At 46.4% G+C, this 13242-nt stretch overlaps 1 protein-coding gene and 1 long non-coding RNA gene across 2 annotated transcripts in view; one reads left to right on the top strand and one right to left on the bottom strand.

Annotated features, from left to right (window-relative positions):
* LOC106986578 (uncharacterized) overlaps positions 1-13242 on the top strand; it is a 74214-nt gene that overhangs the window by 21950 nt on the left and 39022 nt on the right. The window lies entirely within an intron of this gene.
* Positions 1564-11756, bottom strand: KLHL38 (kelch like family member 38). Its single transcript, XM_015084752.3, has 4 exons — positions 11482-11756; positions 9475-11066; positions 5582-5687; positions 1564-4676 (listed from the first exon to the last, which is right to left on the bottom strand). Exons 2-4 carry the CDS (start codon positions 10861-10863, stop codon positions 4387-4389), a joined length of 1785 nt encoding a protein of 594 aa, XP_014940238.3. The 5' UTR covers positions 10864-11066; positions 11482-11756; the 3' UTR covers positions 1564-4386.

Raw genomic sequence — 13242 nt, 5'->3', positions numbered from 1 at the left:
TTAGCCAGTGAGATGCACAAGCCTCATGCTAAAACCTCTTTCTTTTTGGACTGTGATTTCCTTAGCAGATTGCAAAGGGTTCCTTATGGCAGAAGGGCATTTCCTAACTCAGCTCAGATATGGGATTTGGCCAGGTGGACCCCCAGGTATGTAAATGCACCTGCCACAGAGACCTCTTACTGGACGCACAAAGCGGCCTGCCGTGTGTGTCCCAATGTGTTTGGCCCTGGTGCCATCTTTCTTTATACATTCCAGGGGACAACTTACTTAGTGCTTCTGTGCCCCAGTGAGACTCATACAAGCTCCAAGTAGCCACAGATGCCAGCAGCTTATTAAATTTTGGATTAAGATGAAGGGAGAGAAAGCTGAGGCATTAGCAAGTCTCTGACAGAAGGAATTTTGGAGGCTGCAGGAGTTTACAGATGGCAAGACTCTCACTTCCAACTCCAGACAAACAGGACCCTCTAGGAGAATCTCTCATCCTCTAGGCCTGACATAGGTAGGCCATGCTACATCTTCCCAGGGTGGGAGAGAGAAAGAGGATAAAGGAAGCACACAGTGATCCCTTAGCAGAGGATCTGAGATGCTTGAACTAGGGCCTATCCACACTGACCTCTGAGTTTGAGATGGATTTTAGAGACAGTGTAGATTCAGCAGCCTCATTCTTTTATCCATTCATGCTGTATTTATTGAGGACCTACAATACATGTAGGCAATGCCAAGCCCAGCCCTGGAAATGCGGAAGAGATTGGACAGATATGAGCCTGGAGGGGAAGATAGTGATCAAGTAATTACAAGTAGGATGAGGGTCTCAAAGAGGCTGTATAGGGACAATGGAGACATTTAATAGGAGAGAGAGCTGACCCAGGCAAGGGTGGGGTACACGGAAGTCCTCTGATGCAGTGAATTTTAATCTGACTGGTAAGGTATGACTTGAAATTATGTCAGGTGAAGAGGTGAGAGAGGTGTGTATTAGACCAGAGCAAAGACCCAGAGGCAAGAGAGAGGAGGGGGAATAATAAAGGCAGAGGCAGTGGTGGGCACCGTGGGGAGCAGCAAAAGGCAAGGTCAGAGACATGGATGGGTGCTGGGCAGCAGAAAGCCCTAGAGGCTAGATAAAGGATGGGGGGCTCTGTTCAAAGGTCTCTGGGAAGCTGTAAAGTCACTTAAGCCGGAGAGGAACATGAACAGTTTGTGTTTTTAAAAGATTAACCTGGCTGTTGTTTGGAGGGGACCCTGTGGGTGTGGTATCTGGGCCAAGTGTGTTTGGGTGGAGAGCACAGCAAGTGTGAACACAGACAGTGGAAACGATGTGTGAGCCTGGAGGCCAGTGTGGCTGATGCTGAGTTGGGGGACATGGTGCAGAGTGAGAGTAGGGGGGCAGCAGTGTGGGGTCGCAGAGCAATCTTGCAGGTGTCTGAAAGTTGTCTGAGAAAGCTGGGACGGCTTTGGAGAGGTTGTTTTTTTTTTAATTAAAGACATTTTTTAAATTAAGTTTTCTACTTAAAATTTTTTTCTAACTTTTATTTATTGTTGAGAGACAGAGAGAGACAGAGTGCTAGTGGGGGAGGAGCAGAGAGAGAGGGAGACCCAGAACCCAAAGCAGGCTCCAAGCTCTGAGCTGTCAGCACAGAGCCTGATGTGGGACCTGATGCCACCCAATAGCATAGGGGATTGAACTCACAAGCCATGAGATCATGACCTGAGCCAAAGTCGGATGCTTAACCAACTGAGCCACCCAGGTGCCCCAACTTTTCTACTTTAATTCCAGTATAAGCTTTGCAGAATTTTAAACAAGGGAAGGATCTATTCTCACTTATAAATTTGTGAAAGATGCTCCAAGCTGATGGGTTGAGGGAGATTTGGGGGCAAAGGTGGAAGCAGAGACACCAGTGATGAGTTCAGATGAGAGAAGATGGCAGCTTGGACCATAGTAAGAGCTGTGGCTGGTGAGGCGACTGGGCTCTGTCACACCTGAAACAGATGGAGTTGGGTGTGAGAGCCAAGAGCCAAGAGTAGCATCCAAGGCTTTGGGCCTGAGAAACTGGGACACAGGTGTTTCCCTCTCCCAGGATGGGGAAGCCTATCACGGGAGGAAAAAGTGTTCTTGAACATGTTTACATTGAGGTATTTAACATCCAAGTGGAAACATGGAGCAAGCTGTAGAGTCTGGAACCGGAGAACACTGGCAAGTCAGCAGCACATAGCTGGAATGATAAGCCCTACACTGGGGCGGGGGGTGTCTCTTACCTTGGGAGTGAGGGTAGATGCACAAAAGGTGTAAGGGCTGAGCACTGGAGTGCACCTCCATTTATTAGTTGGGAAAGAAAGAGAGAAGAATGAACTGCACGCAGTAGGAAGAGACAGTGAATGGTGTCCCAGAGGTGGAGTGAGGAAGACATTTCTAGATGGAGAGAGAGTCATCTGTGTTGAATGGTCAAGTCAGATGAGAAATCAAAATGGACCTCCATTTAGGCACTGGAAGCATCACTGGAAGAGGTGGGATTGAGAGCCTGAATAGAGAGGTTCAAAGAGAATAGGTTATAGTAAGAGGCCAGCCAACTGCTAAGGTGACAGTGATCATGATCAAGAGTAGGGGCTGATAATCTGGGCCAGGTGTCTGGACCACAGCCAAGTGGTCTGGGGAGCAGAGCAGAGCTTCAGACCCCAGCAGGAGAAACTGAAGGGCAAAAAATACAAATTATGAAGAAAGGGTAAGTCCAGAACATGAGCCTGAAGAGCAGGGTAGGAGGAAGGCTCCAGCTTGGGGTCACTCTGGTGCCAGGTTCAGGGCAGTGAGACCCATTCCAGATGCTTCCATTGCTAGAGAGAAGACTTTACCTATGCTATTGGGTGGTGACAGGGCTGGCCAGAACATGCTGGGAAGCGGGTCAGCACACGAATGTTTCAGTACCTGCAGCCGAGCAGGACAGTGGTTCTTGTTTTTTTATTTGTTTAATTTTTAAAAAGCTTGCTTGCTTGCTTATTTATTTATTTATTTGTTTGTTTGTTTGTTTGTTTATTTATTTATTTATTTTTAAGAGAGAGAAAGCGAGAGAGAGCAGGAGAGGGGCAGAGAGAGAGAATCCCAAGCAGGCTCCACACTGTCAGCACAGAGCCTGACAAGGGGCTCAATCCCACAAACTGTGAGATCATGACCTGAGCCGAAACCAAGAGTTGGTCACTTCATGGACTAAGCCACCCAAGTGCCTAGGATGGTGGTTCTTAATCCTGACCGCACATTTCAATGATCTAGGCTCCACCTGAGAATCCCTGTCTGTCCCTCCGGAATGCGGCTCAGCCCCATTTTCAAACAGCTTCCCAGGTGATTATAATGTGTCACCATCTTCAGTTTATTCTCGAGCTTGGGATTGAGCCAGCTTGGGAAGAACTTTGAGATAAAAAGGGCTAGGGGATATTCAGCCCTGGCATGGAGAGGGCAGTAATTGCTGGAATCTGTGAAGGAATTTGTTGGCTTGCCTCGGAAGAGCAATTCTCATAACATTTACCAAAATGAAAATCCTGATTAATTCTGCAGGTTTATAGCTCCCCAGAGGCTGGAGGAAAACATCCTTTGGCACTAGAAACAAACTTTATTCTGGCAGCATAGATAATTTTGCAAACCCTAGAAACTGGATTGACATATTTCCCTGGAATCCCAATGTACTACATCCATAGAATGCAAAGAAACAGGGTCACGGTCAATGTCTCACACTGCCACCTGGACCACCTGCTTCTAGGGACTCTTCCGGGTCTCTCAGCCCTTTAGTTCTGGATTTCCATGATGATCTGGGCAGATGTGGTTTTGGTCAGCCCAGCAGTTCTTCCTTTGGGGAAACTGCCTCTATCTCATCATGTGCAGTGGATAGACTGTCAGTGATAACAGTTAACATGACCTCAGCCTGTAGGGACATGATCTGGGATTACACAGTGGCACAAGCCCTGGAAACAGTGATTGACTCAAGAGGAAGCCATGGAATTAAAAAACGTCCAATTAGGATTATTTTCAGGATTAATATATGGATGATGGTCAAGTTCTGTCTTGAAGATGCAAAGTTAGAAAATGTGAGTCTGCGTTTATCAGTTGCCATTGTCTTCATAATTTGTGGATCAAGAAACTTGTTTGTAGAATGAAATCTAGTAGAGATGAGGTAGAGAAGGAGGGAAAGTGAGGAGAAAGAGAAAGGGGGAGAGAGAGAGAGAGAGAGTTGTGGTGTGGACAGAGAGTTCTGGCAACAATATGTCTGGTTTCAGGCCTCCGGGCTCCGGAACTTTCAGTCCTGCGGGCACTTCCTGCATCCTTTTAGGGTTAAGCTCCTTGGAATTGGGTTTCTGTCCCTTGCAACAGAAAGCATCTTGGCTAAGACCAATAGTTTCTCGCCGACTTCATGAGAAGGTGGGAGTGTGAGGTATGCACTGGAGAGTGAGGCAGGCGTGATCAAAGAGTTTGTGAGGAAGCTGTCCCTGGGATGTCCAGGTATCCGTCTCAGGGTCATAGCAGTCAAAGGAGGCCAAGTCCTCGATGTTGCAATCTGTGGTCAGCCGCCGCCCACCCGTTACATAGATCTTGTTCCCCATCACCGTGGCCCCATGGTGCATCCTGCGGTCTTTCATGTCCGCACACTTGACAAATTTGTTGGATTGAGGGTCATAAGCAAGAATCCTCCTCGTGTAACCTGAAAACCAAATGGCATATCGGCAAGCTCAGTGTTACTCAGTTGGGAATGGAAGGCTGCAGTCGGGAAACATGGCTGATCTCTGCCATTGCCCAGTATCAAGACTGCACTCTGAACTAAGGTGTAGTATGCTTTGGTAACCTGCCCAAGGTGTGGGCACAGCTGGGGTTTGGACTCCAATCTGTCTGATTCTGGCCCCTGAATCCTTAGCCTCAAGTTAAGGCAGCATTATATTAGGAGCAGCCTCCTGATTCCAGTGGCTTTCTCAGCCTCAATGTCATTTTCGTTTCTTTTACACACTTCCCACCTTCTCCAAGAGCCTTAACAATCCAGAGAAGGAGCCTTTGGGAATTCAGGAATGATTTCCACGACAGCCCTACCTGGTCCCTACCAGTCCCCACTTTTAAGATCCCCATTTTACAGATGTGCAAATGGAGGTACAGAAAAAAAAAAGATTAATAAATTGCCAGAGAGTATACAGCCAGTGGCAGAGTCAGGATTTGAACCCAGGTCTGACCCTAAAACCAGTCCTCTTAACCAAGACACTATACTGCAATTGCAGAGAAATTATCTCTTAATGGCTGATATTATGAACAGTAGCAAACATTATTTTAGTATTTGCCATGTACCCGGGAGAGTGCTAAGTGCTTTAGATATATGAACACATTTTATTATCACAACAATTCTGTGAAATAGGTATTATTTCATTCCCTGTTTATAGATAAAGACAGGAAAAAACTTCTGGATGAGAAAAAAACTTTGCCAAGTCGTCCACACTCCCCTAGTTGGATGGATATGCTTTTAACAGCACTGTTTTGTAGAACAACATCTGTCTATTAGTGACCCGTTTTCCACGGGAGATGCCAAGTTTGTGTCCAGCCTCACGATCCGCTGTTCAAACTCACCTCCCACGATGACAATACGCTCCCCCAGCACCACTGCAGGGGCGCACACATTCTTGATCATTCTGGTCTCCATTTTGAACCATGTGTTTCTGGAAATGTGGTAAACCTGAGGGAGAAATATAATCATGGTGCTGCATTGTAAAGGGATATATATTTTTAAAAAGATAGAAGTAGTAGTTAAGAGAGTGAAATAGGAGTGATTTTTTTCGCTTTTTCCTAGTTTTTGAAATGTAGGTAGGTATAATACCTATTATACCAAGCAATATTGATATATTGGTATATACTAGGCAATACTGATATATTGCTATCAATAAGATATAATTAAATAACAGAAAGAATATATTACTAGAAATTGGTCTTTATGTGAGCCCATCAGATCCTTGGCTATGTGTCTATAGAATGGACCAAGAGTTAGGCATTGTAGTATGTGTTTTCTTACCTTGCTTGGAACATTTTTTTTCTTTTAATGGGAAATGAAGCAACTTGGGTATTCATAAAACCAATGATTTTTCAATCATTTCTATTTCCGGCTCATGTTTAGGTTTCTAAATGTTCCAGAGTATCAGAGAGGGCCTTAGAGCCAAGAATACATTTGGGGCTAGGAGAGGAAGGCTTTCGAACAGTTTGTGCCTGAAAGTCATTAGAATCAGAGAGGAAGTATGAGAAAAGAAAAAAAGAGCATAGAGGTGGGGCAGGACTCCTTGGCCATGCTCTGAAATAGAGTCACAAATCATGATTTCCAGAACATGTTCCCCTCAGTTTAAATAAAGTTCAAATATCAAATATAAATTAATTCAATGTTAGCAAAATTTAACACAAGGATTTAGGATGGACTCATATAAGAAAAGAAGCAAAACATTTATCTACAGAAGAAAATGACAATTCTTTCTATATGAAGTATAATTCTTTGCTGGCAATTCTTTCTATATAAAATATAATTGCCACCATATGAAAGACTATGTTTTGTTAGTTTACCAAATTTGGTCTTCACAATCATCCTGTGAAGTAGGTACCATTACTTGCCTCCATTTTTTTCAGATTAGATTGAGGCTTAGAGGGGTTAAGTGACATGTCCAAAGTCACACAGCTAGAGTGAGTGGAACAGCTGGTCTGGTTGACCCCACCCGGAGTCCATGTTCTTAACCACCACACTCATGGCTCTGCCTGGGGCCATGTAAGTGTTGCCTTTCTTGATGGAGCCTTTGAGACTGGAGACCTCTTAAGGTCTCTGTCGGTTCTTGAAGTTGGTGAAGCATAGAGGAGGCCATGTGCTAAAGACAGAGGCAGTCTTGATGGCTGTTAAGCCTCATGGTTTCATCTGAAAATACGTAGGTGACACTTTGGAAAGTAGGATCCTTGGAGCAAAAGCAAACACTGAATGAGTAATTGCCTCCTGACTTTCTGTTCTCTGTCAGCTTGGGGTATGGTTTCAAAGATAGATTAAACAGTTGCTCATAATCCTCATAATACCCCTAGAGAGGCTGGGGCAAGGATAACAAAAGATGGTCTTTGACCTGTGGAGGAAGTGATGTTATGGTGAAGGATTTGCTTAATGCCCTCCAGAAACAGAGGTAGAAAGAAGGCCGGGGAGAAAGGTACACATACACACACAAAGTGCACAGTAACCCCACTGCGGTATAGTTCCTCAAAGAATGCATGCCCGCAGAAGAGCCATCCATTAAAGAAAACTCTGAACCTGTGCCAGAAAATCCAACCTATTCCATCAAGCAACCCCTAGCATTGATTTTACACTCTATTTGAATGAATAAAAATTTCGTATCAAAGTTAATGCTAGGTAGACAATAAACGTTTCCATGAATGCTTTTCCCCTTTCCCCCTTCTCACTACTGCAGTATAAAAGGATCACTCATTTGTTAGTGGATTTTTTTTCTGCCTTTGCAAGAGTCTTGCTTGATGGTACTATGCATTTTTTGACGTGCCAGCTTAAAAGCTTTTCTGAGCCTTGTATTTATTCTTAGGAAATCAATAACAATTTTGCAATGTGAAATACTTAGCATAGTTGTTGACTTTATTTTGAAAAATATTTTTTAAAAGAGGGAGGGGCTCTAGCTTTACATAGAAGCACTTTGTTACATCTGAATTGTGTGGCCAGAGCTTGGTGGAGAGCAAAACATGTCTCTCCTGTCTCAAATAAATCATTGGGATTTGGAACAGACTCAGAATCTGCCTAGATGGTCAGGGAGGAGCTGAAAATATGGGCTGGAGAAGTGAAGGCAAGAAAAAACAGAAATTAAATTGGAGCTTTTCACTTTTCTCCCTCTCCACTGGCACCAACTTAGCCCAAGCCACCAGTCACCCTGGCCTGGACCTCTAGAACAGTCCCCAGCTCTCCTGCTGTTGTCCACTTAGACCAGTCCTGTCTCCCCAAGCCATCTAAAGGGAACTTCTAAAAATGTAAATTTGATTACTTCAGCCACACTGTTACTCTCAGGCTACAACCCCAATTCCTTGACAACGTCCAGAAAGCTGGTCAGGTCAGCCTCATCTGCACAAACACCCATCCCCTAAGAATGTTCCAGAATTTCTATAGTAGGGGCTCAGGGGCAGCAGTCTGGGTGGAGAGCATATGGGGACTAACCCCCCAGCCCTGCCTGGCATACCACCTTTCTCCTCCTGCTCTGTGTTGCAGCTACATTCTCAGGCTTTCAGTGTCTCCAGGCCATGGGCTGTGCCCCTTTCTGCTTCAGGGCCTTTGAGCAGCTGCTCCCTTGCCCAGCTTCACCACCTTGCCCTCAAAAGAGGACTCTGCCTCTGCTTAGAGAAGCTTCCCGTCTCCCTCCATGTCAGATCCTTCTATCCACCCAGTGGTTCTCCCTCTTCATTTACTCCCCTTCTCTCTTGCCTCTCTGTTCAAGTCAGCAGACCAACCTCGAAAGTCACACCATCCCCTATTCCTTCTAGACTAGTTTAAGGCACTCCCCATGCTCTTAAAGCACCCCTCCATTTTGCACCTGAATTGCAATTGTCCAGCAAGCTCCTGGAGTGTAAGTGCACTTTCTTCCTCATGCCCACATCCCCAGGGCTCTTACCATGGCTGGGGCTCAATATAGCTCTTGAATAAAATAAATACTAGGGATTTCCGTATCTTTAAAGATAGGCTCATTATTCAAGTTTTTCATATCATTAGGTAAACTGCAGAGATTAGAACTTGCATGAAACACTTCATATTCTGACATTTTGGCCTCTGTTAATAATACTTCTAAGAGAGCTTGCTAGTGATATTAGCATCTACTTATCATTTAAGGCAAGGTTCCCCAACGTGGCTGCAACTGAGAATCTCCTGGAGATGTCTCTGATGTGTAAATGTCAGGACCCCACACAAAGAGATTTTGATTCCGCTGATTTGAGGTTGGGTTCCCAGGGATTGGGTAATGGACTGTGGACCAATGCTTGGGAATCTTATAGGGCCTTGCTGAATTGTTAGAAGCATCTGCAAAATTCCTATAGAATTTCACTATCAGACATTCAGTGTGTTCTAGCTTGGACTTTTCCTCCAATGAAGATAAACTCTTTGTGTACAGGGATTGTATTTGATGTTCCTTTGTATGTGTTAATCTTATACAACAAGAATTTATAAATGGATGAAATCTTGCTCAATTTAAACTTTCTTCTTTCCTTCCTCCCTTCCATCCTTCCTTTCCTCCCTCCTTTACGCTTCCCCTGCAAATGATAGTGTGTATATATGTACTATATGTATGCATGCATGTACTCATGCATGCATGTATACACACGTGTATATGCATGCATGTATATACATGTGTGTATGTATGCGTATATATGCATATGTGTATAAGTATGTGTGTGCATGCACTTGTGTGTATGTGTGGGTATACACTCATGCACTTACATGATGGGAAGGACCAGTCATTTACCTGGATAAGGCGCACAGGATTCTGCATGATGTCCTCTCCCCCAAAAAGGTAGAGTCTTTGGTCTTTCACAGCGACTGCAGGGTGGAGAACCCCCACTGGCATGCTGGCCATACTCTCCCAGATGTTCAAGATGCTGTTGTATCTCTCCATGGAGCCCATGACCTCCTGCCCTTCTCCAATCCCCCCAATGGAAAAGATGAAGTTCTTATGGGTAGTGCTTTTATGCGAGTAGCGGGCGACCAGCATGGGCTGCCCCAGCCTCCACTGATTGAGCTTCAGGGAGTAGATGTAGATGTTGTGGCTGGGCATGTTCTTCCCTGTGCCGACAGCCATGCCTCCCAGCACATAGATGCTGCGGTGCAAAGTGACAGCTGAGGCCTTGTACAGCCGGGTCGGGAGTTTGGCAAGGTTCTGCCACTGGCCGGTCTGTCTGTTGTACAGCAGAACGTCCCTGGTGGTCTGCTGGCTGTCCTTCCTTCCACCCAAGAGGACGAGGAAATCTTGGTAAGAGGTTCTTGGGGGGACATGCCATGGAGGTTGGAGGTCTGGGGCACTGGTGGCACTGTGCAAAGCAAACATCTGCCTCTTGGCTGTCTCCAGGATGGTCTGGCATGAGGGCGAGGACTGAAGGAGGGCATTGTTGGCGATGAAATGGTGGAAGAAGGCCGGGTGGATGTACTGAAGCCTGACTTGCTTGAACAGCTCCTGCACGTGTCGTTTCCGGGCCTGGAGGTCGTGCTTGACCCAAACCATGAGGGCCTCAAACACCTTTTCCTCCTCCGCACAGAGCCCGTCATCCCCCAGATAGTCTCTCAATTCCAAGACGCAGAGCTCCTTCAGGTCTGCCGATGCAGCCACCTCTGGGAAACACGTCAGGGCCACCTCCCTGGCTTTCTTCTTGAGGCTCTCACAACTTAAGATTTCAGAGAGTCTGATCATGCCCAGGCAGTTGCCGGGGGTCAGCTGGCTCTGGAGGTAGGAGGAGCAGGCCTCCAGAAGCTTGGGATACTGTAGCATGGAGGCTGCCTCCATCAAAGGCAGGACGTTCTCAGCTGTGATGTGCACCTCCCCAGTGTACACATACGAGATGATCTGGTCCAGAGTTGGGGGGTCGATGCCCCTCAGCTGGACTTTGGGCTCGCTTCTCTCCCGGAAGTTGCTGCAGAACATGGCCCTGAAGTAGGGGCTGCTGGAGGCCAGCACACTTCGGTGGCAGGGGACCTCCCAGGTCCCGGTACAGATGCTCACATCAGTCAGCATCCTGTTTTGCCTTAAGCCATTGAGCTGCCTCAGTAAGTCAGAGGAGAAGTCATGGTCTTTGAAGAGCAACTCATCTGGCAACTCCTCATCCATTCTACAAGGTGGGGAAGAGGTCCCAAGTGGAAGCATGTGCTGAAGTGTTTAACTGTGTTGGCTCCAAGACTTACAACATCTATGTCTATTCACCAAGATGCTTGTGGATAACGCCAAGAATGTTGCTTAGTGAAGATTGGAAAGAGAGGCCACCTACACCCAAGACCTCACAGCCAACACCTCTCTTTTTGGTTGTGATTACTCTCAAAGGTAATAGGCAAATAGCATCTTCAGATAATCTGAGAAAAATGAAAAAGAACCACCAATGTTGTTGGAAGTTACTTGATTGTCAGGGGCTTAATTAAATGTGAGCCTGAAGCAAAGTGACAGCCCATGCATTTGACCAGCCAAATTCTGTGAGCTTCTCAGCATATGTGTTATTTAGTAAACCCATCTAAGCATCTTTCTGGGTGTTAGTCATTCCCCAAGGATGTCATTCTGGGGGCGTGGCCCTCGGGTAACTAGACCAGTACTAAAGGATGAAAATGGGCCTTTGCAACTTATTTTTTAAAACATGATTTCACACAGTCTTTGGAGTTTTGTTTTAAACATGTGATAAACAGAAAGCAGAGACCAAACAGTGCCCTGGGCAGGGTTTACTGGATGACATCTGGCAGTCTACCCACAGAAGAATTAAACATTAGAGATATTTACCTTCATTTGCTGCAGTGACATCCACTGATGATGCCTGGTCCGGCTGGTCCCTCCGGAGAGCTTCCACCTCTGGATCCAAGTGAGACCATAAACCCAAGCCTTTCCTTCAGTTGGCAGATGATTTGTCCTGGGAGAGTTCTGGATTTGTTTATGCTAACGGTACTTTCACAGTTTTCTAGAACTTCGGGAAAGAAGCACTGGGCAGGGAGACAGTGTATACATTCCAGGGCTAAGAATAGTTGCATATGTACTTTCCACTGTTATGACATGTGACTTTTCAGTTGCCTTTTGCAGCAACCCGAGGGACTGTGGGGCCGGCGCATGCCCACATGCCTTGTTTCCTTGGCAAGTGTTTACGTCGTCATAAATAGATCTGGAGGAACAGCTTCTCTTAGAGAAGACTTTGCTGTCCACTTGGACACATCCTGAGTCCCTTGTCCTAAAAGTGCCTGGGAATTCTAGATGTTTGTAAACAGGTTGCTGTGATCTGGGGAGAGTCACTGGAGATAGTCTGGGGCAAGCTGAAGGTGGTGGATGGCCTTAAGGAAGCTGGAACATGGGCCCAAGAGTACTGGTCGGTGGGTTTCTTATTTCCCATTGTCTGTTAGCAGGATTGTTGGAGAGGGCTATGATTTCCTCCTGCAGGCTCCGAGGTGATGGAATCTGTGACAAAAGTTGTTTTTAATATTTGTGGGGCACCCCGGAGTCTCCAGACTCTGGAAAACACAAAACTTTGTTGGTTTTCTGTTTTCTCCCATCAGGGAGTCTTGAGCTGGATGCAGGAGGCAAGGCACATCTCTCCAGGGTGTGCCAGAGAGGGAGGGGAAGGGAGGAGGGAGGAAAAGGAATAAGCAAGAAGAGAAGGAAGGAGGCAGAGAAGGGGGAGAAAGGGAGGGAGGGAGAAGAAAAAAGAAAGAGAGGAGGAGGCAGCCCCCAAATGTAAGAATCAGAGCCACAATGGACGGCTAAGGAACCACAAGGTTGATGCCAGCTCTGTCCTGCCTCTGCCCCCAGGGAGATGCTGATTTGACTGCACCAGCAGTGAGTGGCAGGGGAGCCTGGTTTTCTCAGTCTTGCTCACACTGTGGCAACAGCCTCTCCATATTGACTTTTTCCTTTGCTCCCAGTCTCTCTTGAATCACCTTGAATAACCAGCAGAGTAACCCCGAGGAAGGCAAACTGGAATCTGCCAGTCCCCTGCATCATGCCTTTCAGTGGCTCCCCGTGTTGGCAGGATGAAGCCCAGACTTTAGCAGGAATCAGATTGGTCTCCTGCCTCCCTGGAGAACCATCTCCTGCTGCATCTCTCTCCCACGTACATTTTTTATTCTAGCTCTAGTAGACGAAGTGCAGATCTTTCTATGTGCCCGGTCTCTGTTGGGGAGGCTGGGCGGGCCTGGCCTTTAGGGTACCACAGAGCATGGTGGAAGGAGGGGTATCTCTCCTTGTTAGTTGCAGATCACAGAGTGGATCCTATCCCAAAGAGTCTAGAAGATCAAGGTCAGGCAAGTAAAACCATAACATGTCATTAGGGCCAGACGCCCAGAGGCCAGAACTAGGAGCAGAACACCTGAGCCAAGGGGGTCAGAGACCCATCGGGGTACATGCAGGGAGCTGGAGAGAAGAGCGGTTTAATAGCTATCAGAGCTGGTGATTATTTCTGCACTTCTGAGCCAAGCTGGCAATATGACAGGCGAGTAGCCAAATTCCTTAAAAGGTCCGAGTCCCCTCTGTTTTGTGCTTCTGTGCCTTTGCTTGCTC

This window comes from Acinonyx jubatus, chromosome F2 (genome assembly GCF_027475565.1).
Source record: "Acinonyx jubatus isolate Ajub_Pintada_27869175 chromosome F2, VMU_Ajub_asm_v1.0, whole genome shotgun sequence".
In the NCBI taxonomy this organism is placed as follows: domain Eukaryota; kingdom Metazoa; phylum Chordata; class Mammalia; order Carnivora; family Felidae; genus Acinonyx; species Acinonyx jubatus.
Note: the sequence above shows the minus strand (reverse complement) of the source record. Positions and strands in the feature narration are given on the sequence as shown.

Excerpts from the sequence above, each read along its gene's own strand:
- KLHL38 (XM_015084752.3), bottom strand. The coding sequence starts at position 10,863 with ATGCTTCCACTTGGGACCTCTTCCCCACCTTGTAGAATGGATGAGGAG. Across the intron at positions 5,688-9,474 it reads ATCCTGTGCGCCTTATCCAG|GTTTACCACATTTCCAGAAA; the intron begins GTAAATGACTGG and ends TTTCTCCCTCAG. Across the intron at positions 4,677-5,581 it reads GCGTATTGTCATCGTGGGAG|GTTACACGAGGAGGATTCTT; the intron begins GTGAGTTTGAAC and ends TTTGGTTTTCAG.